Source organism: Melospiza melodia, chromosome 2, assembly GCF_035770615.1.
Source record: "Melospiza melodia melodia isolate bMelMel2 chromosome 2, bMelMel2.pri, whole genome shotgun sequence".
Lineage (NCBI taxonomy): Eukaryota > Metazoa > Chordata > Aves > Passeriformes > Passerellidae > Melospiza > Melospiza melodia.
The window spans coordinates 143823412-143849379 of record NC_086195.1 but is presented as its reverse complement, the minus strand read 5'-3'; the positions used below and the strand labels follow the sequence as shown (position 1 = coordinate 143849379).

General features: G+C 46.4%; 1 protein-coding gene across 1 annotated transcript in view; it reads left to right on the top strand.

The window, feature by feature from the left end:
* The first annotated feature begins 650 nt into the window (after positions 1-650).
* Positions 651-25968, top strand: part of URB1 (URB1 ribosome biogenesis homolog) — a 38930-nt gene continuing 13612 nt past the window's right edge. Inside the window, exons 1-26 of the mRNA XM_063150280.1 lie at positions 651-789; positions 1469-1608; positions 2796-2947; positions 4439-4571; positions 6486-6582; positions 7695-7780; positions 8891-9016; positions 9684-9814; positions 10126-10321; positions 10784-10921; positions 11312-11485; positions 12053-12200; positions 13595-13717; positions 13982-14094; positions 14957-15076; positions 17319-17435; positions 18085-18223; positions 19038-19208; positions 20139-20335; positions 20860-21084; positions 21666-21845; positions 22596-23457; positions 24342-24543; positions 24717-24894; positions 25463-25521; positions 25664-25857. Of these exons, the coding sequence (XP_063006350.1) occupies positions 651-789; positions 1469-1608; positions 2796-2947; positions 4439-4571; positions 6486-6582; positions 7695-7780; positions 8891-9016; positions 9684-9814; positions 10126-10321; positions 10784-10921; positions 11312-11485; positions 12053-12200; positions 13595-13717; positions 13982-14094; positions 14957-15076; positions 17319-17435; positions 18085-18223; positions 19038-19208; positions 20139-20335; positions 20860-21084; positions 21666-21845; positions 22596-23457; positions 24342-24543; positions 24717-24894; positions 25463-25521; positions 25664-25857 (4540 nt within the window). The remainder of the gene's footprint in view (positions 790-1468; positions 1609-2795; positions 2948-4438; positions 4572-6485; positions 6583-7694; positions 7781-8890; positions 9017-9683; positions 9815-10125; positions 10322-10783; positions 10922-11311; positions 11486-12052; positions 12201-13594; positions 13718-13981; positions 14095-14956; positions 15077-17318; positions 17436-18084; positions 18224-19037; positions 19209-20138; positions 20336-20859; positions 21085-21665; positions 21846-22595; positions 23458-24341; positions 24544-24716; positions 24895-25462; positions 25522-25663; positions 25858-25968) is intronic.

The following is a 25968-nucleotide window of genomic DNA, read 5'->3' as shown; positions in this document are numbered from 1 at the left end:
TTTTCTGTCACTCCTTCCCTTATAAATAGTCCCTCTCTGTCTCTCCCGCGGGCCCCTTCAGGTACTGTAAAGCCACGGTTAGGTCACCCCGCAGCCTTTCCCTCCCCTGGAGAGAGAGGAGTATCTGAGGAAGTTCTCTCCCTGCCCCGATTCCCTGCACTCCGTGCTTTCCCCTTCCACTCCGAACTTTAAGCCGTGTTGGTTCAGGATCGCAGGGGGCTGCGGTCTGGGCAAACTGGGATGACAAAAAGCCGCTTGGCCTTGCAGACAGCGATGGATGAGAGACTGCTGCAGACGGGACATGGGGCAGGAATTGTTCCCTGTAAGGGTGGGCAGGCCGTGGCACAGGCACAGAGCAGCCGTGGCTGCCCCTGGTCCCTGAAGTGCCCAAGGCCAGGCTGGACAGGGCATGAAGCAACCTGGCCTAATGAAAGGCGTCCCTGCCCATGGCAGGGGGTTGGAAGGTTACGGTCCCTTGAAACCATTCCATGATAGCTACTTTTAACTCTTTTTGCCCACCTCGGCACTGGTAGCTGGGGAAGCCTTCCCGCTAGGGCGGTCCGGCTCCTCCACGGCCCCGGGCTGCTCCCGCCCCTTCCTGCGGGAGCGGGGGTGGTTCCGGGGCGGGCCCGGGCCGGTTCGGATCGAGCATGGCCGGGAAGCGGAACGGCGAGGCCGGGGAGCGGAGCGGGGAGCCCGCGGCCAAGCGCGCCTGTGGCCCGCGGGACGAGGAGTTCAATGGCGCCCGCTTCAAGGCGCTGCTGCGGGATCCGGCGGCCGCCGCCAAGGGTGAGGGGCTCTGCAAGGCGGAGAGGCGCGCCCTGAGGGGGCTGCCCCGGGCTGAGGGGGCTGCCCCGGGCTGAGGGGACTTCCCTGGGCTGAGGGGGCTGCTCCGGGCTGAGGGGGCCGGTCCGGGCTGAGGGGGCCGGTCCGGGCTGAGGGGGCCGGTCCGGGCTGAGGGGGCTGCCCCGGGCTGAGGGGGCTCACCCGGGCTGAGGGGGCCGGTCCGGGCTGAGGGGGCTGCCCCGGGCTGAGGGGGCTGACCCGGGCTGAGGGGGCTTCCCTGGGCTGAGGGGGCTGCCCCGGGCTGAGGCGGCCGGTCGGGGCTGAGGGGGCTCACCCGGGCTGAGGGGGCCGGTACGGGCTGAGGGGGCTCACCCGGGCTGAGGGGGCCGGTACGGGCTGAGGGGGCTCACCCGGGCTGAGGGGGCCGGTACGGGCTGAGGGGGCTCACCCGGGCTGAGGGGGCCGGTACGGGCTGAGGGGGCTGACCCGGGCTGAGGGGGCTGCCCCGCGCTGAGGGGGCCGGTACGGGCTGAGGGGGCTCACCCGGGCTGGGCGGGCGGCCCGGGGGACGTCGCGGGGATGTCACGGATGCCGCACACGGGCACGGCCCGGCCCCTCTGTGTGGCCCAGAGCGGGTCCCACACGTGGCGCTGGTGGCCCGGGTGACGCGGTGGCTTTCCAGGGCTGGAGACCTTCGTGTCCATCGCCAAGACGCTGCCGTCGCCCCAAGTGTACGATGTCGTGGAGGGATACGTGAAAATTTCCATGGAGTGTGCTGAGATATTCAGGCTTCTCGATGGAGAAAGGAAACCTGAAAGTGAAGTAAGCTGGATATGGGAGCTGTCATTCAGGGGCTGGCGGCTACAGTCCCAACAATCCCACCCTAGAGAAGAACCAACAAAAGGTTGCCAGGGAATGGTCACAGCTGCCAAGACTGCCAGAGCTCCTGGAGCATTTGGACAAGGCTCTCAGGCACAGGGTGGGATTGTTCAGGTGTTTGTGCAGGGCTGGGAGTTGGACTGGATGATCCATGTAGGTCCCTTCCAGCTCAGGATGTTCTATGGTTTTATGGATAAATAATGCTTTGTGGTGTAAATAACTCTGTAAATTTTTGGTTTGGGTTTGGTTTTTTTCTGGAAGTAGCAGTGGCAGAAGCACCTACCAAGTGGGAGATGCTCCTTTCTGTTCATAGATGTTCCTGGACATCTGTTTAATGACACACACAACCAATAGTCCTGTCCAAATCAAACTGTTAAGGTTATTTAAATGTTATCAAACAGCCTTTTAGGAAATAAGGGGATCAACAGAAGCATTTAAGAAAGCAAAACCAAAGTAGCCTAGTGAAAGTAAGTGTTTATAGAAATGTGCCTGATACATCAGCATTTCTAGGAAGCCACTAGTAAAGGTGACTTCATTTTTCTTATTTCAACTGGACACAATTTTATCCTGCTTAGAATATGATGAATGGACAAAGAGTTCAATAACTTTTCTCTGTGCATGCTGGTGCAGCATTGCTTACAATGTAGTATTGTATTGTGTGGCTTTTTAACCATCACTTGCTGTTCTTTGCCTTTCAGTATCATTTTTGTCTCTGTAATGTTCAGTGACAGCCTTCCCTCAATATCCCGTTGCTAGGAGAGGCTGATGTTTGTAATGGGCACAGTCCCAGTGCTGTTTGGATTCTGAATTCTTCTGGCAGGAATTAATTGCAAGATTGGAACATGATATTTTTTCTCCAGGACATTTCATTTTTCTTCATCCACTTAGGAGTAGTTGTCTCTTGAAGTGTTGATTCCTTGAAACTTCATGTTCTCAGAAGTGATCTTCACAAAGAGGAAGCATTAATTTGGGAGAGAATTTAGAAGTTAATGTCACTTTCATATGTGGAAGCTTTCCTCTTGGAGTGGGGTTGCTCTTTTTATTAATGCTGGTTATTACTGTTTGCTCAGCTAATAATTTCAAGCCTTACCTGTCATTGTCTGATATTAACATACTTTTTTATCCTGCAGATGCTGTTAATCTTTCAAGCTCTAGAGGCCATTTTACTGAGGACAGCCAGTGACCTCTCACATTTTTCTGTTGTGGGAATGAACATTGTCAAAAAGTTGATTCATTCCTATATGAAACTGGTCTATGCTGCTTTGTATTCTGAGAATCACAGGTAAGTCTGCTTACTGCTCTGGTGGAGAATCTCAGTCAAGTGATCTGGAGGGACTGTACTAGATGTTGCAAAATTCATCTTGACTTATTGCTAATAATGCCCCTTCATTTATTAATCCTTTTCCATTTGTCGTGAAATAATTGCCTGTGGAACTCTGATACATCAAACAATCCAGTGCAGTAGGATACTTTCCTGAAGCTCTAGTTTTCATCAGCTGGGCTGTCAGGGTGAGAGCTAGCATGGGTGGTACCTTGAGTCCTGTTATTTTAATGCTGCTTGACTTGAGGGGTGAAATGTATGGTGTGGAACAGGGCTGGGCAGTCTTCTGTGATGACAAAAAGAGCTGCTCTTGAGTGCTTTATTTCCCTGTATTTTTTAGAGTCAGCTTTCCATGTTTATCATGGATTTTTCTCTTTCAGACTGGCTTTTCTTATGCAATTTTTCCAGTCTCTTAACTCTGAGGTAATTTTGGGTTGTTCAGTAATTGTGTTAGCTATCCATGTTCTCATGCTCGTGTGGATAGGGGAAAGAAATTGCAAATGTCAGGCATTTCAGTACAAACCTGGCAGCAGGAGGAAAGCAGAGGAAAAACCAGACTGAAATTGGCTTGTCCAAGGCAAGGACTTGTCTTTCAGTCTTGGAGCAGAATTGGAAAAGCTTTCTGTGCTTTCCCAGTTCATAGACTGCTCTGTGCCTCCTGCACTGTGCAGTTGATCTTACTGCAGCAGGCATTTAAATGGGACAAAGAATCTCAAATAGGTGCACTGGAAACAAATGTTGAGGCTGTGCAAGATCTGCACTTGTGATTAAGTGTTTAAAGGTTGCAGGTTCTGGAGAAATCCTTCTGGAACCTGCACAGAGGAGGCTGCAGATCTCTGAAGGGAGATGCTCTGCATTTCCTGTGCAACCTCTTTGATGTGCAGAGGTGTTTTCTTTACTGTGTGTCTGGATGGGATCTCTGCTTGAGTCACGTGGCTTTTTGCAGTTTGCCCATGACAAAAACATGATGGACAGATTACAGATCTGTTCATGATGGTGGCTGTTCGGATGATGCAGGTCTGCAGTCTTGTGCACAGTGGCACTGACATGTTCCTGTTGAAATAAATGGCAAACCTCTATGAATTCAGGGGTTCATAGAACCATGGAAAAATTAAGGGTTGTCTAGTCTAACTCCACTGCCATGAACAGGTTATCTTCTAGCTGTTAATTTTGTCACTATCTCCCTTTTGAACTACTCTATAAAGGGAATATCCAGCCTCACATTACAGCCTAATTTTGGGGAAGAACATAAAAAGGCATTTCCTTCCTTCTCCCCTCGCCCCTCTTTCCCAGCTGCTGTTATTACTGCCTAAAATAATTAGTTTGATAGTTTAACTTCCCTTCTGTTTTCTCTTTTACTTTTAATCTCCTGGTTTGGCAGTTTGTATACCATCACCCTGGGAATGGCCTGCAGGTTTTCCTCTGTTTGGTTTTGTTTTGTTTTGTTTTCAGGGTGAGCCGGGGGTGCCTTACCCTGCTGTCGGCCATGGTGGCTCAGGGCCCGGACTCAGCCAGGGATGTCTACAGTCACTTTGACTTCAACAACAAGTACCTGCCTGGATTGCTGAAAAGAAGGTGTAAGCAGGTAAATTGAGGTGCTGCATGCCACGGCATGCTGTGCCAGGGCTCCACCAGCTTTTTTAGCTACCTGTTCAGAACAAAGCTGTTGCCAGTGTTTGCTGAATTTTCATCTGCAAGAGCTTAACTCTCCCTTCCTGTCCTGTGTCAGGCTGAAGTCCTTGATTGTGCCCAACTGGACACATGAACATGCCTCATGTGTTTCCAACCAGCTGTGGAGAAATAGAAATGTACAGTTTCTGTGAACTGCCCTTCTAATGCCTGAAGCAGAGTGAAAGTGATAGTAAACTCCTGAAGACTAGTCTTTTCTTTTGTGGTTTGGTCCCACTGAAATAAATGGGGATTGGAGAGAGGATATTGAGAGTAATTATACAGAGTAATTGCATTTGAAAACATAAACAAGAGTTCTAAATAGTCTTTATCTGGAAATCCTTAAGAGGAATACGTGAGTGAAGAGAAGAAGTCACTCCTCTTTTTCGAGAAGAAACTATCTCTTGTTCCCTCCCTGTTTGCTAAAAATAGTCAAAATTGACCCAATCCAGTGCTTTAGAACAAGAATATTTGTGTCATTCCAAATGCAAGTGTATAATAAATCCAGAATTGTTTGCAGTGTTGGCATACTGTTTCTGGATTTTAAAGATTACTTGCAGGGTGAGTGTGTACGCTTGTGTTGGGTTTGTGCCATCTGAGATGAAAATTCACACTTTTTCTTTATAAAGCAATCAATTGGAAGGCAAAAAAACAACACATCCCTTTATCCCTTTTTCCCTGGAACCACCTTTTATAGCTCCAAATTGTCAGGTTCCATGGATTTTGGCCTCAGTGCAGGAGCTGTCTGCAGGAGTAGCTCCACCCTTGATTTTAAATGCTTGGGTTTAGTCTTTTGGCCACAAACTGCTTAAATAAGGTACAAAGAGTCTAGCATCCAAAAAGTCTTAGTCCTGTACAGCTTTCAGTGAAATTATGTCACAGCTGGCTATCAGAAGTGAGATTTTAATACAGAAATACCAGGCCCAGAGTTTACAGCAAAATCTTGTTAATTTCTCTTTATTTCTTCTTTCAACCCTTTGGTGAGTCCCTGCTGCCTTTTCTTTTGCTTACTTAGAGTCTTCTTTCAGGCTCCTTTACATGCAGCTTAATTTTGCACAGCAGGTTTAAAAACAATGGTAAATCATGACAGGACTCTGTCAGGGGATGCAGTGGTAGGATGAGGGGTGGCTCTTTGGAAGAGGTGTATTTATTTACAGTGGATTTGGGAGGGGATCCTGGGCCATGAGGGTGATGGGACGTTGTCCTGCATAGGCTGCCCAGAGAAAGGAACTGCCCTGACTCTGGAAGTGTCCAAGGCCAGGCTGGACAGGGCTGGGAGCAGTGGGAGGTGTCTCTGCCCATGGCAGGGCATGGAATGAGGGGATCCTAAAGGTCCCTTCCAACTGAAACCATTTTGTGATTCAATGTTCATATCCTGTGGTGCTGTTACAGGTCAAGCTTTCACTGCTCCCACTGTTCCTGAGCTGGCAGTTTTATATTCACCCTTTTCATGGGCATTTCTGTGCACTGACCAAGCAGGGCACAACTGAGGAGGTGCAGTGATGCAGGGTTTGGCATGGAATGGCTGTTAGTGGTTCCTCTTTATTTAAATTTCTGGCCTGGTCTCATACATTGAGAATTGACAAGCACATAAAACAGTACATTTTCCTTTTTATGTAAAAGTGATCTGTAATGCGGGAAGTTTTTTAGCTGTATTGCATGTAAATGTATGTCTGTGGCTGCATGCAACATTTTTATAGAAATTGTTTTGTTCACCTGTTTATGGTGCTTCTAGGGATAATCAGCAGTTGCAGTATCAATTCTGCAATTGGGTACAATCTTTGTGCTAACAACATTGTTTAATTTTACATTTCCATTTGTGTGTTTCCAGGGCAGACCAGATGTCCGCATGGCCTACATTCAGTTTGCTCTCTCCTTTCTCATTGCTGGTGACAATGCAATCTTGGCACAGGTGCTGGAACTAAAAGGTACTTCATAATTTTTTGGTTTTAAGGCACAGTCATTTATAGGTAATAATAAGTATGACCTAATTAAAAATGTGAACCAGGTAGAGAGCACTAATAAGAAGCTAAATATATATTTTTAGCCTTATTATCTGAAAAGCTTTAAACTTCTTTGGTAGTGCAGTAAATAAGCCTCTCCTGCTTGAGAACAATATGCTATCTGCTAAAACTTTGCAAAAATAAAGTCTTAGGTGACACAGATAAAAAACCTGTGAATCTAATAGAAAACTTTGAGGCCATGGAGTCAATAAACAAAAAAAATTCACGGCCTCCATCCTTGCTTGTAAGACAGTAACAGTGGATATGTTACATTCCTTTTCCTTTGAAAAAGGTGTTATTTTCCTTTGAAAAGGGTGTTCTTCCATTGCCTTTCTGCCCTGTGAATTGGGACCCTTGGAAAAGTTATGAGACAATCAGAAGGGATCTAGAATTATTGTTTTAAAAAAATGCTCAATGCTAGCTGGCAGCAAGTAATGGCAGGGGGCTGAGAACTGGCTCTGATTATTGACTGCTCTTGTCCTGCCACCCCAGGGCTGCTGATTTCCTTGAGGTGCTGGCAGCTGTCAGTTCTGTCAGGCTGGGGATGGCACACCTCAGCCCAGTCAGGGCAGATGGCTTTCATTGCCCTGTAGGAGCCCCAAGTTCTCTGTAAACTGAGGTTGTCTCACTTTGGGATGCACTGTGAGGCAAAAGGTGATGGATGTAGCTGGAGATGGAACCTCCCAGCATTTGAGAATCACTCAGTGAAACAATTACAAGTGCTTCAAGGGGAGGAATATGAAATTACTTAATTTTTAGTGTGGCATTTCAGGGCCCAAAATGTATTTAAAGTTGACAGATGCTGTAGCAGTGTTAATCAGTCAAGATGAGAGTAGGCTGGGCAGCATCACTTGGTCATAACCATGGTCATAGACACATCATCCTTCTCAACTCTGATTGCTGCCTTTGGTTCATCCTGGAATGTAACAGCAGGATAATTGATGTGACATGGAAGAGGAATGGGGATGAATTCCCTGGAGGATTTTAGTATGAAAAGAGCTTTCACATTTTGACTTAACATTTGAAATGTCTGTTAGATTTCATTCCAGCTATTCTTCGCTCTGAAATAAAGGAAGACAGAGTTTCTACTGTCAATCTCCTGCTTTCCACACTGACAGCTAAGGTATGATACACCCTGGAACGGTGTTGTCTCATGTGTTCTATTTTCCTCGCTGCTGAAAGCAGTTCTGCAGGGATTTTTCCCACAGTGTTCAGTTCTTAGGGCTGCTGGCAGAGTGCTGCTGCAGTGTGGGACTGGTGATGTGTGTTGGAGGTTGGTAGCTTGGCTGTGTTACTGTGTCAGGGATGGAAGCAGGAATTGCTGAAAGGTGTGAGAGTTGGCTTAGTGGTGGCTTTTCCTGTGCTCTGTCACCTTCTGAGCATGGCCCTGCCTCTTTCGTGGGCGCTCTTATTGCTTGTAGAGCAGCAGCACCTGAGATATATTTTATTTATTTGAAAATGTTTTCAGCTCTAGAATCTGACTTTTAAATCTCTGTTCGGAGCTGCTATGGCAATGTTGCATAAGCTGTTGCATGAACAGTTGAGACAATGAAGAAAAACATAGTTTCAAATTTAGAGTGTAGCCATAAGAGCCTGCCTCAGACTTGGGCTTTTCTCAACAGACCAATTAAAGCCAAAAATGTTCTTTCATTTTGCTGTTGCAATGACACGAAAAAGAAGGATAATAAAAAGCTATCATTTAAATGTAAAATAAAGCTCCTTGGCACTTTGTTTTTCAAATGAAGCTTTTCCTGCGTGGGAATCATACATCATGAGCTGTTGTGTTATTGGTGGATCCCAGCACACTGTATGACTCTTTCAGCTTAGCAAGAAAAATGAGAATTAAAACAATGCCAGCAGTAAAGCACAGCAGAACTTCTGAGAAACTTCCTTCCCTTTCATTGAAACTTCATTTGTAGTAGGCTTTGCTATGTCTGCACCCAGGTTCCCCTGGTTCTGCTCTGTGGCTGTGATGCTCTAAACATGATCTGTGCTCTTTAACATGAACATGTGTCTGTCCAGCACATGCAGGGTGTGCAGAGGGTGGTGTAGGGTCAGGGTGCAGCAGGAGCAGTGAGAGAAGTGTGACAGGACAGGCAGAGCCTTTCTCCTGCTGGGTGAGGAGATCCAACTCTCCCTTATGTGTGTACTAGAAGAATGAGGTGTGATGCTGTTTTGCCATGATTTTGTGACAACCTGCAATAAATAGAGTTTGCATTTTTCTCATTTTCAGGTGGTTCATAACAAAAACATCAGCAAGACACAGAAGGTTCGTTTTTTCACTGCAGAAGTGTTGCTGCACATCTCCTCACTGTACCGCTGGAATGGCATTACTGATGTCAGCCCAGAGGATTTAAAGGTCTGGCCATACATCTCTTTGTTACTCTTAGTCCTTGTGCTGCCTTTATTTCCCTTGCTCTTGCAGCCCCCAGCTTTTGAAACAGCTCCCAGTTGCTCTGAGCCTGATGAGCTCAAAGAGAGGAATCCACTGAGCATGTTTAAAAAGAACTCCCAGATTTCTGCTGCTTCTCACTGGGTTTTGGCTACAGATTTTTCACCTTTGTGTGTGCCCTCTCTGCCACATGCTTATGACCCTGCCACTCCCATGCTGATGTACTGTGAACACCCTTTGGGGAGATCTGTGTCTAGGAGGGATCTGCTGGGAGCTGTGCAAACCTTGACCCCATTCATAAGCATACATTTCAGTTCTGAATCACTGTAAGTTCTTGCAGTTCCTGGCAGTCCCTGTAAGTCATATGATGCATGATTTCCCAGCCAGAGTTGTCAAGAGTCTTCTCATCCCTAGGCATCTTGAGTTGTTCTGGATTTAGAAAGTTAATGGAATTGTAGAATCACAGAATGGTTTGGGTTGAAGGGGGCCTTCAAGTCCTGAAGTTTCTCTTTTTGATCTGAACACAAGCCAAACTTTGTTTTAGTATTTCTCTGAGAGGAGCCATATAGAGTGAGGCTGATATCTGTGATGCCAAATCTCACATGCCTTTTTTACTCCTTTTTGGTTCTTACAGGTGGCTCAAGGTTCTGAGGAGATGGGCAAAGCAATGGTGAGAGAACTTGTGCATAGTTTCTTGATGGACCTGTGCTGCTCTCTGAAACATGGCATAACCTTCTATGACCCAAGTCTGGCAACTTCTGGCAAGTGAGTCACTGGGCAGCTGGGATTTGTACATGGATTCTTTGCTAGAAGCAAAAGAGACCTCAGCATTTATCATGTCTGCCCTGAAATGTGTGGTGTTAATTCACATTTGTCATGCAGAAAATGTGCAGGTGAATTAATTTCTTACTTCTTTGAGTGTAAACTCAGAAATTATGCCAGGAGGATGAGAGATCTTGCCTTCAAATAATAGTTTTGCCTTCAATTAATAGTTAGAGAAGCTGCAGAGTTCACATCCCATATGAAGTATCAAAATAAGGATTTCTTATTCAAAGTAATTTTTTTGTCTTCACCAGGGGAGGAAATGTGGTACTTCTGCACTTCCTGCTTGGTTTAAAAACTGCAACAGAGGATGAAATGGTTGCTGATCTCGTGGTGAATATTCTCAAAGTGTGCCCAGATTTACTGAACAGATACTTCAAGGAGAGCCAGTATTCCTTTGTTCCTAGAGTGAAGTCTGCTTGGATGGACAACATGAAGTTGCTCAAGAAGGTGAGACTGTGGGTGATGGTAAAAAGCCATGCTCAGAGCAGGGAGCTTTGTAAACATGTAAACTAAACTGGTAAAAAAGGAATTGGTGTAAGAAACAGTGGGAAACATCACATCAGGGACATATTTTTTGAGATGCAGCAACATCAAAGCTCAACTAGAAAAACCTTTTGAACCTTTTGTCCTTTGTGAGTGTTCTGCTGCCTCTTTTTTAGCCTAAAATGGGCAAATAGGATCTGGAATCTCTTGAAAAGGGATGGCCTTTAGCAGGGATGCTGGTTCCATAAAGAGGGTCCATTTAGTTTAGTCTGGAGCATGCTCTGTAGCATTTTTGCATAAAAATTGACATTTAATGTTGCTGTTACTTCTGACAAGTCAAAATCCTTCTGTAAAATGCTCCCCAGAAGAAGCTGTCATCTCCAGAACTGTATCAGTGGGCTTAAATTTATGTTTCTTTTCTTTCAGATCTATGAGGCTCAACCAGAGATCTCCAATGCTTTTAAGAGTTCAGAATTTATTCCTCTTCCCAGATTGCTGTCGATGGTGATGGTGACAACAGTCCCTGCAGTGTGCAACAGAACAATGTTCACCCAAGGGTTAAATGTAAGAGCAGTCTGTAGCATTTCAGTGACTTTTCTGTCCTAGTTTGTACTGTTTCATCTTAGTGTGGGATCATTCAAGGAATTTCTGAAGTTGATTTATTACCTGTGGTTTATGTTGTCTGCCTCAGCATTGATCTGGCTTGGTGAAGCACTGGAAAATGAATTAGAATCGCTGATATTGATTGCAGGTGCCTTTCACAAGCACCAGTTCTGCCGCTGTCCACTAGTGTTTTAGGCTGGGAATCTGAAAACCCATGGATTCCTTACTGCTAGCTAAGATCCAGAAAATAAGTGATTCATTGACCAATTTTAACCCACATTCAGAGTATGGATTCTGTGCCTAGCATAACAGGAATCACCGAAATGGCATTAATGCACTTCCCTCTTTTAGCTGCCCAGCACAGAGGTGAAGCAGAGCATCCTGTCTCTGGTGTCCATGGTGCTGAGAAGAGCCCTGAGGAACATTCAGCACTGCTTGTCTGAGGAAACCTGGCAGAGGTCACAGATCTACACTCTGCCTGCACTGCAGGAGTTTGTGCAGCTCTACAGAGAAGCTGTCAGCAAGGTAGGAGCAAAGAGACAATTGCAGCAGACAGCTGCTCTCCCTGTGCTCTGTCCTGCAGTGGTGCAGCTGAGCGAGGGTACCCTGGGGAGGCTGTGGGTTACATGGTGTGAGGGAGGAGCCTGCACTCCTGCCATGTCTGTCTGATGGGAATGCAGATACAATCTTGTGGGGAGACAGAGCTGCAGCATTCATGGCTGTGGGGCTGCACATGATTTCCAGGAGCAGGAAGCATTTATCTTCCTGGTTAAGTCAATATGCAGCCAGCAGAGGTTACTCACAAGTTACTGGACAAGAGGGTACTTGAGTTGAAAATACGCCATGAGGAAGAAGAACCAAACAAATTTTTCACAGGAAGCCTTTTCAATAAAATGTTCTTTCCAGTACTTAGGTTAGGCAGAAGTGGAAGTGCAGTGTTTGATTTGAGGTCATTCTCTGATAGCACACAAGGTCAGTTCCAACCTTTGTGAAGAGCTGCAAATCTTCCTGTTGGATGTTTGGGGAAGTATTTATCACAGGAGCTTTGTCTTACAAAGGAGAGCTGTTGCAATTTCCCCTTTTTGCTTTTAGGTTTTGCCAGACATGACCAGCATAGTGGCTGTCTGGCAGTCCCTCCTGAAGCAAGAGAGAGAACACAGCAATGGCCCAGCAGAGAAGAAGCAAGGTGATGTCTCCACTGTGAAGGCAATGACCAAGACAGAAGCTGCTGAGCAGCATGGTAGGCAAAGCAGGTGGAGTTACAACTTCTTATCTCTGTGGGAATGAGTGATGTGAAACCCTCATCCCACCCTTAAATTCAGCAGAATCCAGATCTCACTTGTATTTACTGCTCACCTTTTCTCTGTTCAGTTCTTCAGGCTGTTAGGATTGCCTGAGAGCACAGCTCAGCATAGAGGCTGCCCCTGCTGCTAGAAGGTGAAGCAGTTTGACTTGGCTGTCCCAGGATCACAGAGTGGTTGGGGTTGGAAGGGATCTCTGTAAATTATCTTGGCTGATTCCTCTGCTTAACCTGGGTACCCAGGTCCCCATCACACAGCTCCTGAACATCTCAAGGATGGGGACTCCAGAACCCCTTTCTGCAACCTGATGGGTGCTCAAGTCAGGAAGTGTTTCCTGATGCTCAGGGTGTTCCTGTGGTTCCATTTGTGCCCTGTGCCTCTGCTCCTGCCCCTGGGTGCTCCTGGCAGGAGCTTGGCACCATCATCTTTGCACTCTCAGGTGCTCATACACATTGATGAGATGCCCCTGAGCCTTCTCTTCAGGCTGAACAGTCCCAGCTGCCCCAGCCATTCCTCACAGGAGAGGTGTTCCAGTCTCTTCACCATTTTTGTGAGCCTCTGCTGGACTCTCCCCAGTGTGTCCATTTTCTGGGGACTCCAGACCTGAACACAAAGCTCCTGGTTTGGGCTCCCCAGTGCTGAGAGGAGGGGAAGGAGCAGCTCCCTGATGCCAGGACACCAGGACACCAGATCCTTCCCTGGCCAGCTGCTGTGTGCTTGGGTGGCCCCAGAATGTACTGGTGTACCTGTTCCTCCTCAGGTGCAGGGCTCTGCTGTTCCTCTTGTTGAACTCAGCCCTCCTGCCCTTGGCCTTTCCATGCTAGGAGCTGTTTCACAGCCACAAAATGAAACTGGCAAGGAGATGATATGCCTGAAAAATAATTTTTGGAGAGATTTTTGTTTGTCCCAGTTATTTCACCAGCAGGAGGTCTTGTTTTTTTAGCAGTTGGTTACTCTGGCTACACAAATATTTGTATGGATGTAACACAGGAGTGGACAGGACAGGTGGGATTCTTACAGTGAGCATTCAGATGCTCAGGGTGTGTTTTATATGTGTGAGAACTTCCAAGTCAAATGAGAAACGGCAGCTCTCAATCTAAGCACTGAATGAGCAGATTTAGTTTTGGAAGTATTCATACAGGAATGCTGGGGAAATGGAACTGGAGATTCCACGGGTGTTTTTCTCATTCTTCTTGTTGGGAAGATAGGTAATTTCCTAGGCAAACCTGCTGGAAATACAGTTATTAATTCTGCTGCTGGCTAATGGAGGTGTGGCACTGTGCACTCTTGCTGTGAAAGAAGAATGAACTAATGATGGAAGCATTTTGTTTAGGTTCAGATGATGCTGAGACGCTGCTTCTGAAAGCTGCCCTGCTTCAGGTCATATGTCTGTACCAGAAGGTTGTGCCCCACATGGTAGCACAGAGCAACTTTGATTTCAGCAAGCTGATAAAAGGTATGTGATGGGTATTTGTGTTTTTGTTTTCTCTGGCTGTTTACACAGCAGAAGGGAACGTTTGCTTTTCTGCCTCTGAGGCTGGATTGTCACCTTGGGCTGGCCAGCCCTAGCTGCAGTTTGTCTGGGGATCCCATGACGTGAAGATCTTTGAACTGCTAGCTTGTCTCACACTTTTCTCATGCTTTAAACCCTGACACATGAGTGTTCTGAGGTTTCAGGAAGATGGACCAAACCAAGCTGGTTTCTTGTTTCACCCCTCAGGTATAGTCACTGAAAAGGGCCTGAGGGAGGAGGTCCCTCCTCTCCTGCAGAACCACATCCTGAAGGTGGCTTTGGAGCTTCCTGCCAATAAATTTGCCTGGTTCAAAGTACAGGTGAGAGGCCGATGCAAATTTATGTTTCCTTGGTCTGTTGTCCTCAAATCTTCCCATCTGGCATTGCCTAGTTTTGCATTAGTCCAGTCATTTTAGGAGGTGACCCTTGTGTAAAGCCAGCAGGAATGACATTCTCAGCAGTGGTGGAAGATCCCTGCTGATCTGAAAGGTCTTTTACAGGGACAGCATTTTTGTTGTCACCTCCCTGGTGAGTGCAGGTGAAGGTTCCAGGAGCTCTGTGTGTCTCTGGAGAGGAGCACAAGTGACAATGGGCTGGATTGCCCTTGTCTGGAAAGCCTCAGGCTGCAGACCAGGGAAACGAGCACTGATGGCAGCCATCCCACCCCTTCCCAAGGAAATTCCAACATTTTTAATGCTCCCCATAATTAGAGGAAATCATCAGGGCCCCAGCTGTCTTTTTCACTGCAGGCTTCTAAAATAAGAGCTCTGTCAAGAGTTTGCTTGTCATGTCAGGAGAAAGGAGTGGGCCTGACTTTGGGGAGAAGCAGAGACACTGTTGGAGTGTTGTAACAGGGATTGACATGGAGCGACTGGGGAGTAAAATATGATTGGGGAATAAATATGGTTGATGGGGAGGTGGCATTGCCTTGGGTCCTTGCAGTAGTTGGGGTTTCTGTTATTACTGTCTGCTTCCACTTTCCAGGAAAGCATTTTACAAGTGAGTGCAAGGATCCTGGCTCATTAAATGCAAAGTAGTGTAAGTGATCCCAATTATTTCTGGCCTTGGCACTTTTGGGCAGGTCTATAAAATAACACACTTACCTTACACATCAGTGTCAGTGCAACATAGCCCTGTACAGTGCTGCTGTAGCAGAGGAATTTTAATATATTTTTCTTGCAGGACATCTCTGAGACAGAGAAGATATCTGGTGAAAAATCAGTCTTCTATTTACTGATGAAAATGTTTGTTTCGAGTACCCATTCTCATCTGAAAATTTCCACCAAACAGTTAATCATCAAGGTAAGCATTTGAATTGAAATATCAGGATATTCACCATATCCCATTGGTCTGAAATTTCAGGATTCTAGTTTTTTCTTAAAGCAGACGCCTTTACTGCATGGTTGTGTGGTCAGCAGAGTCTCCTTTCCTGTTTCTTGTGACTGTTGTTGGAATTTGCTGTCAGATAACTGGCTATTAACAAAATATTTTCTGGAAATAAATGCTCTGAACTGCCTTCCCTGCAGCAGTTGATGAAAGAGTAAGGAAAATGTCTTTAATGTTTGCCCACCCTCCCCAGGCTGAATTAATTCTGGCACTGTAATAAATTAATGTGGTTTGTGCCTGCAAAGGTCTTGACATTGATCTAGAGGAGATTACTTTTGAGTTTTATTTTTTATCATTATTTATTTATTCTGTACTTTATCATTGTTTATCTAGTCTGTACTCTAGCACTCCAGCCTTGCATAAGCCTTGGATGGTTTGCTCTGGCCCTGCAGAATAATCCTCTCTGCTACTGTCTGATACAAGCTTTGGTGCCAGGAGTACTTTGTCCTAAAAATTAATTTAAATCCCCTTCTGTACATTTAAATTAGCTATTTGACTTTTCAGGAAAACTGGTCAACTACAAGTCCACAAGACAGCAGAGGCTGTTGTTTTTAGCACCTTATTAGAAGAGGACATCTTTAGTTATCTGAGATGGGGTAGAGATTAACATTGGGAATAAATACACCCAAACTGTCCTGCCCAGAGGAAATCCAGGAGCCTGTGCTGGCCCTGTGCAGGGCGCTTCATGCAGTGTCCTGCAGTGTTCATGGCTCCTGAATCTGTACCCAGCTTTGTGCATTGAATCTCTGCATTTAGCTCTAATCAGAGAGTGCCATTCAGTCCTCCAGACCCAGTTCCAGTGATTGATTTGGGGTTTAGTTGCCCTTGGCCCTTGCAAGGGTTTAAAGGCAGGTTCTCTTGGTCTCCCAGTAATGAATGTCTGAACCAAAACCTGCTCAAAATGTGCTCTTTTCCTGGTGGTTTTGGGTTTATTTGGCCAGGTGGGAACATGGACTGCCTCACTTGTCCTTGTGTCCACTTTCCCCTGCAGTCCATTGCACTTTCTCTGAAGGGAATGTAGGAGCAGGGGAGTCAGAGCAGTTATGGCAGCAGAAAGGCTGCTAAGAATAGATGGTAAGGACTGATTTTTCTGTGCAGGGCCATGTAACTGAAGGCTTGTTTTGGGATTTCACATTCTGTTCCTGCCTGTTCTGTGAGAGCTGCAAGTGTGTTTCTATTTCCAGACTCTGACAAAAATAGTCAATTATATTAAAATTAATCCTTTTCCCTTCATTTTTCTTTATTTAAATGAATTGCCCTGTCAGACTGATGTAAGCAGCAGTTATTTTTAGAGTTGCTGGTGTTGTGCACAGAGTAAACGTGGAACAAATGAGTTGTGATGGCTTCCTTTTATTCTGTGTGTGGAGAGGAGCAAAGACACAAATTGATCCTGTGTAGTGTGGGTGGCAGAGTCAGGAGCTGGGCAAGGTTCCCTCTCTTGTTGACAGCTAGGGACAGGGAGTTTGGCCATGGTGTCACTTGAGTTCCTTCCTCTCCTCTCCTCCCTCCTCCTGTGTTGCTTGTACAGCTGCAGCACAGCGTCACCAGGTTTGGGTGCCTGAGGTCAGGGCCTGAATGTAGAGAGCAGGAAAGTGGGGGAAATTTCTAGATGTGTCAAAGCCTGTCTCTTGGTTGTGATATGGGTCTACCTCACCACTCCCACAACCTGCACTTCTCTCTGGATCTTGCTGTGGCCACAACCACTGCTCATTTACGTGGCTATTTATCCTTCTGCCTAATTGTTTCCTGTACAAGTAGCCTGATTTAGGCTTAATTTAGCAACTATTTTCCTTTATGTTAGATCAGTAAATCTCCCCTACAGGGTATTTTTAAGGTGCTTTTTTTTTCTGCCTGTGATGATATAAAGATGTACAACCCTCTGAAAGCAGTATTACCTGCTTTCCAAAAATCATAGAAGTAAGATTTTTATTGTGCACTATGCAGTCAGAGTCCCCCTGGTGAGTGGGAATAAGGCCTCTTGAGCTGAGGGGATGAGGAGATTGACAGATAGTTCTTTCCATTAACCTGCTCTTCTCCTTTTCTTTCCCAAAAGAGGGAATCATGAAGTTACTCTGCAGAAAGATCTGTATCTCTTGGGGTTTTGTATTTTAGGTGTTTTGAGGTTAATTTACACACCTCCCCTTTGTTTCCTGGACAGGTTTTACGTGACAGTGGAGTGTTTGAGTACACATGGAAGGAACTTTCAGTTTGGCTGGAACACTTGGATAATACAAAAGAAGACCAGAAGGAAGCAGTGATTCAGTTTTTGGAAAGGGTAACAGTGTTCAAATTAGCTGGATAAACAATGCAAAGAACAGTGCTAGTGGAAACTAGAGATTTTATTGCTATTGTTGAGAAACCTGTTAAAGAACAGTGAGTAAATTCTGAGAAAAGCATTGTCTGGGATTCTTTATACAGAGGTGGCATCCTTGTCTTCAGTGGGAGGGACAGCGAAATGATTTGTGAGAAGATTAAATCCAAAAAGATCAGTTGTTCTAACAGCATTGTTGGTGTGAGGGTAGGGTGTTGTATGTGTGGATAGCTTTTATCTCCTCCTTAGGTGCCAACATGATCAGAGCTCAGTAAATTGTGATCTTGTACAAGGAAAGCTGACGCTTCCCGTTTACTTGGCAGGATGTTGGATGCCCCGGGCTCCATTTCCAGGGCAGTCTCCCCAGGGACTCAGTCTGTGGTAGCATTGTAGATGCCAAATTGCAGTGGACTTTATTTTTTCCATCAGTGTCCCCTGTAGAGCAGGAACTGTAGACAGAATCCTGCAGAAGTAATATGGATTAGTTTTAGTCCTCCTAAAACCTGCCCAGCTTCCAACCCCTTTTAGCACATGTTCTTTCTTAGCAGCACGTGGTTCCCCTGCCCTTGACAGCCAGTGCACTCACTTACCTTTCTCCCCCCTTTGCTGGCAGATCCTGCTGAAGCTGGTGACCAAGCCCTATCCCTACACAGACAAGGCAGCAGACGTGGTTCAGGAGGCCAGCATGCTCCAGGCCACCATGTTTAAACAGGACTCTGACAACGTCAGCATCCCTGTCTCTCACATTGATGGTATGTGGGAAGCCTCAACAGTAGAATTTCACCACTTGGGGCTGCATTTTCTAGCCCTCATCAGCAAGCTGGGGATGGATAACTGTAGAAATCCTGTTACAGAATCCTCCAGGATTCATTCAGCTCTTAATGTGTACTTGGTATCAGAAGTCAGAATTGCAAAGTTACCACTTTACCTCCACAATTAATTTTTGATGTGGTTGTGCCACTTTCACAGTATTTGAAATCTCTCTTCATGCTCTTGCAGCAGCATTTTCAAACTAAAATGGAAATTCAGTCCTTCTGCCTGGGGCTGTTCACAGAATCATGGAATCCCAGAGTGGTTTGGATGGGAAGGCACCTTTTAAAGCTCATCCAATTCCAACCTTTGCCAAGGGCAGGGACACTCTTCTGTAGCCCAGGCTGCTCCAAACCCCGTCCAGCCTGGCTTTGGACACTTCAGGGATCCAGGGGCAGCCACAGCTGCTCTGGGCACCATGTGCTGGACAGCAGCATTGAAAGCTGTCATTTTGTGTTGCACTTAACATTGTATTGCCTGACAAATGTGGATTGTTTGGGGTTTTTTTGTTTTTTGTTTTTGTTTGTGGGTTTTTTGTTTGTTTGTTTGTTTGTTTGTTTGTTTTTTCGGGGTTTTTTGGGGGGGGTTGTTATGTTTTGGTTTGGGGGTTTTTTTGGTTTTTTGTTTTTTGTTTTTTGTTTTGTTTTTTTTTTTTTTTTTGAGGAACACAAAGATGCTTTGTGTTCCTGGAATGTTTTTCTGTCGTTTTTCCAGTAGTCTGTATCTTCTGCTTACATTTTTACCTTCTCTTCCTAGATGTCCTGGATATGGTGGATGTTCTGATCGAGGGCAGTGATGACTTCGATGAAGAAATTGGGTTCTCTTTAAATGAAGACATGATTATCCAGACATTTCCCTTCAGTGCTGTTGTCCCTGCTGCATTAGAGGCCAGGAATGTGCTGTTGCTTCAGTCTGGAGATGGAACAGGTACAGATTTTTTTTTGTTTTGTGTGTCATTTCTACCATTGGAGTGAAAGTGGCATCGTTTTTACCCATTTTAAATAATTTTATACCATTTTTCATTTTTATGACATTTATTTTCTTCCCTGCAAGCAGAAGGAGGTGCAGATTCCTGGTGTTTCATGCTCAAGAGAGGCATTGAAGCTCCGTAGGTGGTTCTGACCCTTTTCCCTGACCCTGAAGAGAAGAGACCGTCCCTGCAGGGACAGCCTTGGTCTGGCAGTAGCTGGCCTCAGTAACACAGTGTTTTAAGGGCAGAGTGTGGAGGTCAGGAGAGGAACATGGTTTCCATGCCTGTGGGCAGCTCTTCCTGAGATCAGGGAGAGAGGACTGCAGTGTTCAGTAGGAAATGGATGTATTGTCCAAAGAAAACTTCAGAAATGAAGCTCTGGTGGCAAATATTGCAAAGTTCTGCCACCTCCTTGAGGAAAGCCTTAAAATCACCAGGGCGTCAGGTGGGCTTGGAGCAGGATTTGCCAGCACCACAGCACCTCACTGAGTCCTCTCTGTGTATTTGGCAGCACCTGGGGTGTACTGAAAGTCCCAATTCTGAAAGAAGATTCTATTTAACTTGTACATGTTAACTGGGGTGTGTACCCCAGTACAAATCAGTTTTTCTCTGAGCTGGTGCTTGCTGGGGTTTCTTCCTGTTAAAAGACAGGCATGTTTAGCACAGCACAGTGAAGGTGGAGTATTTGCTTCTGCAAGAACTAATGTGTAGAGGATTTCTCAGGTACCCCAGTGGTCAGGAACACTTGTCTAGGTCACTGCAAACACTTTTTGATCTTGCTCAGTACTTTTCTGTGTGATGCTTCGAGCCAAGGCCCACACTAAGGAGGGTTGTGGCCCCAGTGTCCATGCTCATGTCAATAGTTTCATTTATTTTTGCTTTTCTAGGAGCACACATCGTGGAGTACCTTGTTGCTGTGTTCACTGACCTCCTGCACTCTCAGAGAGAACCCCTTGCTCTCTGCTTGATATTCCAGCTCTATGACAAAGATCTCAAGTCCCTGAAAGTGTCTAAGTACCCTCAGCTCTACCAATTTAACCAGTACTACAAACTCTGGATACCCAAGCAATCCCAGGAACCTGTGGTATGGAATACCTGAAGTTCCTGAATTATTGAGCCACTATTCCTATAAAAACCTCACAGTTTGTAGAGGTTACACTTCCATCAGAAACAGCATTTTTATGGAGCTAATTCTGCATTTCTTGTTGATCATGTTGGGACACAGATTTGCTCCAGGGCTTTTCTCTGATGACACAAGAGTCTTTGTGGTGTTTGGGAGGTGATCCCAGGGCTGAGGGCTCATGCCCAGACTCCTCACAGGCACAGCAGAGCCTGGTGCGTGCTCTACCCTCTGTTTGCAGCTCCCCTGGGTGGGTGGAGGATCACAGCCCCCTGGGCTGGGTTTGGGGAGTGTTTCTCAGTTCAGCAGTGAACAGTACATCAGATTCCCCTGGGGACACTGCTGGACAGTTCTGCTCTAGCAGCACTGCACACTTGTGATCCTGGAGCTTCAGCCCCAGTTCAGCTCAGAGCTCATCTCAAAGAGAAGAGATTCTTGTTTCATACTCATCACTGCTGTTCTCTTATGCTGTTTTTCACTTGGAACAGTTTAAAAACCACAAGGGGGTAAGTGAAGAACCCGCTGTGGCACTGGATTGTGTATTTCCCACTTTGCTGAAGAGTGCCTATGAGAGAGGAAGCAATGCCTTACTGGAAGATGGTGTGCAGACCAAACTGAGAGACTTGGCTTCCAGGCTGCCCCCTGAGCAGCTCTTGTTGGAAGCAAAGCACATGCTGCTGTACCTGAAATCCACCGTGGAAAACTTCAGCAGTGTAAGAGCAGTGCTGTCATAATACTGTGGTTATGGTTGGGTGATTTTAAGGTAGAAGGTACAAATGGCTTGGCTGTTAAAATTTAGGTTCCAGGTCTGTAGCTCTTTTTCCTCTGCTTGGCTCTGGGGCTACACAGCGCCGTGCAGAACTGCACCTACAGCACCTAAACTGCAACTACACATACAAAACTGCATTTGATTTGTAAACAAATGTCAGTATTTCTGATTATTGAAGAGTGTTGGATTTACTTTGCATGGGTTACCTTACTGATGGGTGTGAGTGCAAATAAACTCAAGAATTTAATCCAGCTCTTGGATCTCCCTGAGAAGCCTTTGTAGACAGTAAAATTCACTGGCCTGTGTAACTCCAAATGCCACAGTATAAATGAAAATCTATCAATATTTATTTGGCAACCCCTGACTTCGCTAAGAATCAGGTTTCTACATAGGGAAGTGGTTCCTTCCTCAAGAAGAGGTTATAATCTAAGTAGTTCTTAGTTAACCCCTGTTCCTGTTGGATAATGACCCTCCTGCTCCCATTCTCCTCTTTTCTTCACTCCCAAGATGTCTTTATCTCCATAGGTTGGTAAAACCTTGGGTCCTCAGCTCATTGACCTCTTTGTGGACATTCTGAGCCTCTTGTTGTGCCGGGGCAGTCAGGTAAAGCTGGAGCAGCAGCAGAAGCAGGAGGAGCACCAGGCTGAGTCAGATCTCTTCATGGATGAGGAGTCTCTGATGGCTGAAGGGTCCTCAAATGACCAGGTACCAAATCCTTGATGCAGAGGCACTTGCTAGTAAACTTTGATTTGATTGATTCTCTAGGGAGCAGTTTTGCTACACAGAGAGGTGATGTTAAGGTCTTGGAAGAGAATGTAGGAACATAGAGCATGTGGTCCAGCAGCTGCAAAACTGCTGTCTGGAGATGTGACCCAGCTGCATCACCCACAATTTGACCCCTGAGCTGGAGCAGTCAGGAGAGGTCCTGAAAGAGATCACATGTGCAGAAAAAAATGTATTCCCCCAGCCCAGTGTGAAAATTATGTACTTGAGGAGTGAGTTTTGCCCTTCTTTCATCTGTTCTGGGAATTTGTGGAGATTAGAATGCATTGATGAACCTAGAATATTCAGTTTTCCTGAATATTGGATAAATACTGGATAAATATTTATCCAGTATTTCCTGAATATGGCCAGCTAGTAGACGATTATTTTGTGGAGATTAGAATGCATTGATGAACCCTAGAATATTCAGTTTTCCTCTGGAGATGAGCTTAGGCACGTTTAGAATGCTCAGTATAACAGCATAAATGTTGGGAGAATGGTGTTTATGTGCTTGCAATTCAGTAATATTTTTTATCCTCTGGCCAGCTAGTAGACAATTTCATGTTCAGTAATTGTAATATTGTAATATTTATAATTGTAAGATTTCCAAGTTGTGGAAAACAGGCAGATGAATGAGGTTTTTTTTCCCCTGCACTATCCACTCATTGATGCAGTTACCTGTGTTTGTTACAGACCCTGGAGGATTTGCTCACCCTGATTTTCAGACACCCTACCCTGGAGAGCTGGTTCCTGGCCGTGGAGCTGCGCTCTGTTCCTCAGCCCGGCTTGAACCCCGTCACTGTGAAGCTCCTGTCAGCTCACCTCAGTTCTGGGGTGCTCCAGCTGCTGAAAACAGCTGCCCCCATCGTGCAGGGCCTCACAACAGATCACAGACACGTCTTGTCCAAGTATTTCGAGGCCGTCACAAAAAGCGTCCTGGCAGAGCTGCAGGCTGTGGGCAAGGGCAGAAGCCAGGCCTGTGCCAGGAGGTCTCAGCAGCTGCAGGCTCTGGAGGAGCTGCACACGTACATGGCTGCAGCCCAGCTGAAGGAGATCACACTAACCATGCTGCAGCTTCCTGAGATGAGCTTGACTGTGCAGAAATCTGACAAATCCCCTAAGAAGTGGCAGCAGTTAAACTTCTATGGACAGGTTTTGGTGAAGCTCCTTACAGACAGCTACCAAAGGCACCCCCAGCAAGGAGAGTTTCTGCTCTCCACAGGGCACATTAAGGCTTTGGGGATATTGATGTCAGCATCAGCCAGCAGAGATTTGGAGGAGGTTTTCCTCCAGGCTCTCCAGAGTGAGCCAGTCCTTGCCCTGGCTGTTGGTGTCGAGGTCCAGGCTCACTGCCTGGCCCAGTGCTCACACACCTCCCTGGCCATCGTGGCCGTGCTGATCCAGCACTGCAGGACTCACCTGCTGCAGTTTGAGCTCTGGTGTCTGGGCAGTGGCACTGGGAAGTTCCTCAGGAAGCACATGGAGAGCTTCCTGCCCCTCATTAATGTGTATCTGCAGTGCAGAGACCAGCACAGCTTCAGCCGACCTTGCGCAGGTAAGGGCACTGCTGAGCCCTGCTGGGGATTCAGGGGCCAAACTCCCTGCTTAGCTCCTGCTGGCCTTATAAGGTCTTGGAATCTTTACACAGCCGATAAAGGTGATAAAACTTGGATGTGTGACCTCCCAGGGCTATCTTGGAAGTACCTCTGCAGCACTGAAGGTGAAGAGGTGTTCTGAGGGCTGGCTCTTAGACTGCAGCCAAGGGCTCTTACAGTCACTGCTGCCCAGATTTCTCTTTTGAAGCCCTTATTTAATGCTCAGTGCATGTGCAAATCTGTCATTGTGCTTCTCCTGGCTTGGTACAGGAGGTAAAACCTTTTGTTCGGATAGAAGAGTGTCTGCAGTGTGCAATGCCACAGCCAGATGGTTTTTGCAGAACCTGAGCTTTCACTTTGACAGAGTCCAAAAATTTCTTCTGAAACAAATCTCCAGCTGTGGGCTGGCTACAGTCATGCCTTCCCAAGCTGGCAGTCCAGAACTTTCCAAACCCACAGCAGCATTACATCCATGGACATGAGTGTTAAATCCCTACCAGCAAAACAATGAGTCAGGATTCAGCTGGGTAGAACAGGATCACTTTAATTTCATTTCTCTTATTGCCCAGAAATGTCAATAGCAAAGGAAACAGGCTAAATGGGGCTGTAGCTCTACCTACAAGGTCAGGCAGTGCTAAGAGCTTGTCAGCAGCCTGGGAAGCAGAGGATGGGTGAAGAAGTGAAGCTCTGCTGTAGCACATCTCTGTTACAGATCAGCAGCTGCTGTAGCAGCATTCCCTAGAAACAGAGCAGTCTGGGTGTGGATTAGAAAGTGATTTGGGGTGAGTGTGTTGTGTTTAACACCTGCAGGCGGTGGAACCTGTGCCCTCTGCTCTCCCAACAGTTATCTCAGCTGTCACCCCTGTCCTGAGGAAAGTCCTGTGGAAGGAGCTCTGTGCCGGGATCCAGGACAGCGGAGCGTCACACGAGGCCTCTCTGAAACTGCAGATCCTTGCAAAGCTGTTGCCACCTGTGGAAAGCAAAGGGCTGCACAGCCTGATGGAGTGCCTTCCTGCTGCTCTGGAGAGAGCAGGGAGTGAGGAGAGGTGAGCAGAGAGTGTGTGTGCCTCCCTCAGGGCTCAGTCTGTCCTGGGAAGCACTGGGATAGGAATGGGAGCTGTAACAGCATCCTCTCCTCAGAGAATCCAGCAAAACATATTTAACATATACAGAACCAAGTTAAAATGTTAATAAAAAATCCCCAACTGTCTCTGTGCAGCTGGGCCGTGGCAGATGCCATTTCCACAGTGCTTAAAGACTCGGAGGAGCTGCATTCCTGGAGGAGACAGCTCTTGTCGGTCTGCATGAAGGGGTTGGTGGCCATCTACAGCAGCAGTAAAGATGAGAGCAAGCCAGAAGTGGAGAGGTCCATGCTGCTGAGACTGGAGGAATTACTGGTCAGACTCCTTACCTGCTTTGTCACAGGGGGACTGTAGGCATGTGTGTGATTGGGCAGTTGTAGGTTTTGTAAATACAGATTGGGCTTGATTTCCTCTTTTATGGATCCTGGTTTCCATGGGCTTTTAATAGCTTTTGCGGAGTCCTGATAACCCTTTATATGAAGGAGTTTTATGTTCTTGATGATGGCTTTCTGGTAAGAATCCCCTTTGAAGACAGGAGTTTGAGGTATTTAGGAGTAAGAAATCAAAGGTTATCAGTGAATTTTATTTTTTTTTAATTAAAAAGGATGATAAAGATACTTCTGCCAAGACCCACCTGCCATGCCATCTGAAGTCTGGGGCAGAAATCTGGTTGATCGTAAATAGAAATCCAGACTTTGATCCTGAAGAACAGTGCTTGGTCACTCCCTCTGTGCTGTCCCTGGGTTTGAGTTCTGATCGCCCCACAAGTGTTTGGCCTGCATGTTCTCAGTGTGTCCCTTGAACTGAAACTGCTGCAGAGGCTCCCTGTGCCAAATGTAAACCAGCAATGTAAACCAGCCCCTCTCTTTGCTGCTGCACACAGGGTGTGGTTGGAGAAGTGGACCCAGATGACTGGTGCAGCCTTGTGAAGACAGGACTCAAGTGAGTGTTTCCATTTTAATTTGGTTTGGTGTTACTAAGTCCATTTTCTTTGCCCAGTTCTCATTGCTTAAACAACTCTGAATTTTGAGCAGGTTTCCTTGGGTTGGTTGTGGCCTGACCCCTCTGTGCTCCCTCTCCCAAGGTACCGGTACAGGGATGGGACATTCCTGAGGGTCCTGAACGCTGCCATCCAGTTACTGTACAAGGAGGAATCCCCACTCAGCCAGAGCTTGCTCAGGCTCTCCAAGCTGCACATGATGGTCACACAGCACTCTCTGTTTCTGTCTGCCATCCTGAGGCACAGAGAGGAGGATGGCACCAACACCCAGACCAGAGGTATTTTAATCATCTCCTTCCCACACTGAACACAGTTAATCTTGTCTTTCTTGCAGTATATTCTCTCCATCCAGTAACACACCCGCTCATGTAAATACTGCAGTTATTAAC